General features: G+C 35.3%; 1 protein-coding gene across 1 annotated transcript; it reads right to left on the reverse strand.

Moving 5' to 3' along the window:
• Nucleotides 1-2,822: 2,822 nt before the first annotated feature.
• On the reverse strand, nucleotides 2,823-4,212 carry LOC149246003 (F-box/FBD/LRR-repeat protein At1g13570-like). The gene is made up of 2 exons (XM_089439483.1): nucleotides 3,315-4,212; nucleotides 2,823-3,215 (listed from the first exon to the last, which is right to left on the reverse strand). The coding sequence occupies exons 1-2, from the start codon at nucleotides 4,203-4,205 to the stop codon at nucleotides 2,823-2,825; spliced, it is 1,284 nt and encodes a 427-aa protein (XP_089295609.1). The 5' UTR covers nucleotides 4,206-4,212.
• Nucleotides 4,213-4,447: the final 235 nt, after the last annotated feature.

A 4,447-nucleotide genomic window follows, 5' to 3' on the forward strand; every position in this document is an offset into this window, starting at 1 on the left:
GGTCTTGTGAGACATGACATACATAGATATATCTACATATAAATGTTAGCATAATAATCATGATCCATGACGACCCTGTCAGACATGACATTCATACATACATGTATTCATATATAAACATCAACGTAATCATGAACATGACATAATTACCTGATATCAAGGTCAAGGTTAAGAGACCTTCATTTATTGATTCAAAACATCGAGAACCATAGTTCCCAACTTAGCCAAGGAATTCATCACCTCAGATCCATTTACTTTACCTTTTATGGTTTCCTTTCTCATGTTTGTACTACCACTTTCCATTTACCATAATGGGCCCAACCAGTCCAACCGACTATTATAGTGTTACCTTCCGTTGCGCTTACTCATGCACCGAGCTTCATCTTTGTCTTATATTACCTGTTGTGTTTCATTCAACCCTCCCCAAGCTCCATCAACTTTCCTCTTTCCCAACCAATTCCGAAGACACTCAAAACATAAAAGGAAAGATAAGAAAAAAACAAGAAGAAGACCATGAAAACCAATAACAACACAACTCTACAAACAAAATGGTATGGCTATACACTAGACATAAACAAAGCCGCAAATCAAGCACAACAAATCAAGAAAGGCCAAAAGCACAAGACTGACAACAAACACCATGACTCAATCCCCATGGTTCCCAAGGAAACTCAACCAGAGCCTTCTTCAAGGTTTCATGGCAACCTCTCTTGCCATGCAACTCCCTGCACCATACTTTCATTAACACATAACTATTAATGCATAAATAAACATAACAATACACCAATTACCTTACTTGTTGTGCCAAGCACATTTCATGCAACTGAACACATCCACGCCATCTCTCAAGGGACTCCAATTCCTTTGACAGATCCACCTATAACTAAAGACTAGCTAATATACCTGTCAAATACATGTTCATGACTATAACACATATGCACATAATGTCAGACAAAATCAAGGTTAAGAAGACTTCATGTATGCGAAGCACTCATTCATTTGGAATTAGGATTTCCAAACATAGCCAAAGGAATTCTTTCCGAGTTCCTTTCTTTTACCTTTTTACCTTGTTGCAATTGAGACTTTCTATGCGCTATCATATCAACAAACTATTAGTTATGTAAACACATCAACTATTACCTTGTCACACTAATACCAAGCATGGTTCCTGCAACTCTTCACACATGTCAACCACATGTTCCAAATATCAAGACAATCATATATATCAATTTGAAATCAACTTTTACCAAGATTAATAACCATGTCATAATCCAAAGTCAACTCATATCCATTAGACATAATGCTACAACACTCAACTACATTCAAGCAGATATCAAATGTCTCAACACATATGTATTAGTACAATCATCTAAAACAGGATCATTGGAACACATACCCATATTATGCAATTCGTCAAATATTCAACCAACTTGAAAACATATCATGTTAAATAAATCAACTAGAGGACATAATAGACACCAAATAGACGTCATAATCAAACAGTCAAGCACAAAGTAGACGCCATAATCAATTTCATACCTTAATGTATCTTAGGGAAGGCTATATTGTCTACACAATCAAGCTAAGTTAGCACTATATAACTTCACAACATATCAAATAAAACATAAATAAGATCATGATATCCATAATAGTAACTAACTAACATGTTCATATCATAACTCATACACAGTGATTATTCACACATATGCAAAGTCAATCTAGATTAGTACAACATCATATTACAAATATGTCAGCGCATACCTGAATATTGTAACCATAACCATCTTCATAGGCCAATATAGGTTAACACAATACATATAACATCAAGATCTTAAATAAAATAACCCTAATCATCAAGTTAATAACATATAGAAACCACAAGTTAACCTATAACATACTAACCAACAACATATAACATGATCATCAAGTTTTCTAACATAGAACAAATAGCAATGCATACAACCACATGTTACTATCATTCTTGACTATTCAAAAATATATATCATATAAACATTAATATTATAAATAAAATTATAACAAATATTTCTAAAACTCTTCTCATTGTCACAACCACAATGTACATTACACAAATGTAAAAATCAACCTAACATAAAGCATCAATACCAAAGATTGTGAGTAAAACTATCATATAAACATTGATGTTAAAAAAAAATTAGAACAAATATTTCTAGAACTCTTCACACCCACAATGTACATTACACAAATGTAGATATTTTTCAAGTATCAACCTAACATAACATGGAATATCAGTTACTAAAGATTGTAAGTAAATTCCCATTATAACATGACATTGAGCATAATTTCTATGACCTTATTTCTATTTTTAATTGTTAGAATGAATGCATTTCCAAACCATGTTTGCAACTTTCAAATTAAAAATGATAAAAAGTGTAACTTTCATGATAAAAAGCAACAGAGTGCCTAAAATATGACTAATATGTTCAAAGCTTTGAAGATTTTCCCTAAACTACCCAGCCCTTTGTTCACTGATATGTTCAAAGCTTTGAAGATTTTCCCTAAAAAATGATTCAGGATTAAGCTACCCAGCAAGCTTAAGGTACTGAACAATGACCATCTATACATCGAAAATAAAAATGAGGGTAAAACACCTTTATTTCAAGATTCCGAATACAAAATGGCATAAATAAACCAACCTCTTCCATATAAATGATATACGGAAAAATTAGATAAATGATATAAACTGAAGAAATTGGCTGAAGGGCACATATCCATACTGTTAAATTTGTGATCGTATTGAACATGATAAAAGATTAACTTAATGTTGCACCTGGTTTTTACCGTCACTGTAAAGGATCAAAATAATAGCTTAATGATCCTAAGAAAGCTTTCAAAAGTATCAGAGAAGTTGTAGCTTCTTCATCTGAAGAACTCCTCTCCTCATAAAGTGAAGAAGCCAGGCATGTCTTGCACATATCCCATCCATTCGCTGTTATATGTACAGTAGCTTGTCCAGAAGATCTGTTCAAACGGAAAATCTGCTCTAGAAAGCTCTGCTGATGGACATATCCAGAGCATGTTGGCAGACTAACCGTCATTGTCTGCAGAGAAGGAGCATTTCTGAGAAGGCAGCCGATCAGAGCAATTTCCTCGTCCAACCCTGAAACCCTTATACGCGCATTCTTGAGGTTTGTCATTAGCGGAAGGGTCCAGCTTCGTGTCGCGGGATTTGCTCCCTGTATTCCATGAAAAAATTGCCTATAAATCTCATCCATATAAAAACCAAGATGTTCGAAACGTTTAACTTAAAAGAAAAAAACCAGGGATTTACTAACCTCAAAAGAATCGCTTTCTAAGGAGAGTTCTTCAAGATTGGAAAAACGGCTAAGTACTGCGAGAGAAGGTACGTGAGTACTCAACCCACGAAGGGTAATCTTTTTCACAGAGCTCTTGTTAGAAAGACCTTCAAGTACATGAAGCTCTGTTGTGGAAAAATGCAGTTCTCGGCAAGAATTTAGCTCCAATTTCAACCTTGAGGGACAGTTATGAATTGTCACAGTCCTCAACTTCGGACAATTCACTGTCAGTGTCAATGACTTTTCATGGCGATTTCCCGAAAAATTGAAGTACTTGAGAGACGGAGCAGAAATTTTCAAATTATTCAGGGGCATAGAACACCATAGAACTCTCAATTCTTCAAGAAGAGGGCATTTTGTTGCAAGCTGCTCAAGCATATCATCAATAATATGGACATGAGTTAGAAAACAGGTTCTAAGGTTTTTGAAACCAGAAAAGTATGAAGGTAATTTAAATTCAAAACGCGTGAGGTCCAAAGAAGTGAGGCAGTCGCAGGAAAACAGAGAAGTTGGAATGTGCAGAGAAATTGGAAGACTCAGAGTAATTTGTTGCACTCCCTTTACAGATGCAGCCAAAACCAATTTGCGTATTAACTGGTCATTCGGTGACCACTTTCCGTATCTCCAATACCAATCGCTTACTGAAATTTCCAAACTTTCAAGATCTCCGCGATGAAAATGCATGATGTTATCAATTACTTTTTCAGTGGCGTCGGCATTCAAAAACTTGAGATGGGGTAACAAAGTCCAGACTGATCGCCATCTGCGTGAAAGAATTGAGCATCGTACTGCATCTCTTAAAGGAAGTTTCGAGAGAATATGAGAGCAGAGTAGAGAATCATGCAATGCACTCAGTCTGTCCCCTGCCATGATCTCTCGGTGTCACTATTCTTTCTGCCAAATGAGAAAAAAAGGAACAAAAGTTTCAGACAGATAAGAAAAAACCTCGGATCGATGTCAGAGTTTAGGGTTACAGATCATCCTTTACCCGGCACCCTCAGCTTCGTTACCCTGCTCTTCTAGGAGTCCTCTAATTATATACGAAATTTCTAGCCTTCTGGTTGAAAAAATAAAATTATCCTCTTAGGATTCTATTTTTATTTTTTAAATTA

The sequence above is a fragment of the Pinus tabuliformis genome, chromosome 7 (genome assembly GCF_031772625.1).
Source record: "Pinus tabuliformis cultivar Carrire ecotype Pingquan chromosome 7, CPIR1, whole genome shotgun sequence".
Classification (NCBI taxonomy): domain Eukaryota; kingdom Viridiplantae; phylum Streptophyta; class Pinopsida; order Pinales; family Pinaceae; genus Pinus; species Pinus tabuliformis.

Coding starts and splice junctions, on each gene's coding strand:
- LOC149246003 (XM_089439483.1), bottom strand. CDS start 4,205: ATGGCAGGGGACAGACTGAGTGCATTGCATGATTCTCTACTCTGCTCT. Junction 3,216..3,314: donor TAGAAAGCGATTCTTTTGAG/GTTAGTAAATCC, acceptor CATGGAATACAG/GGAGCAAATCCCGCGACACG.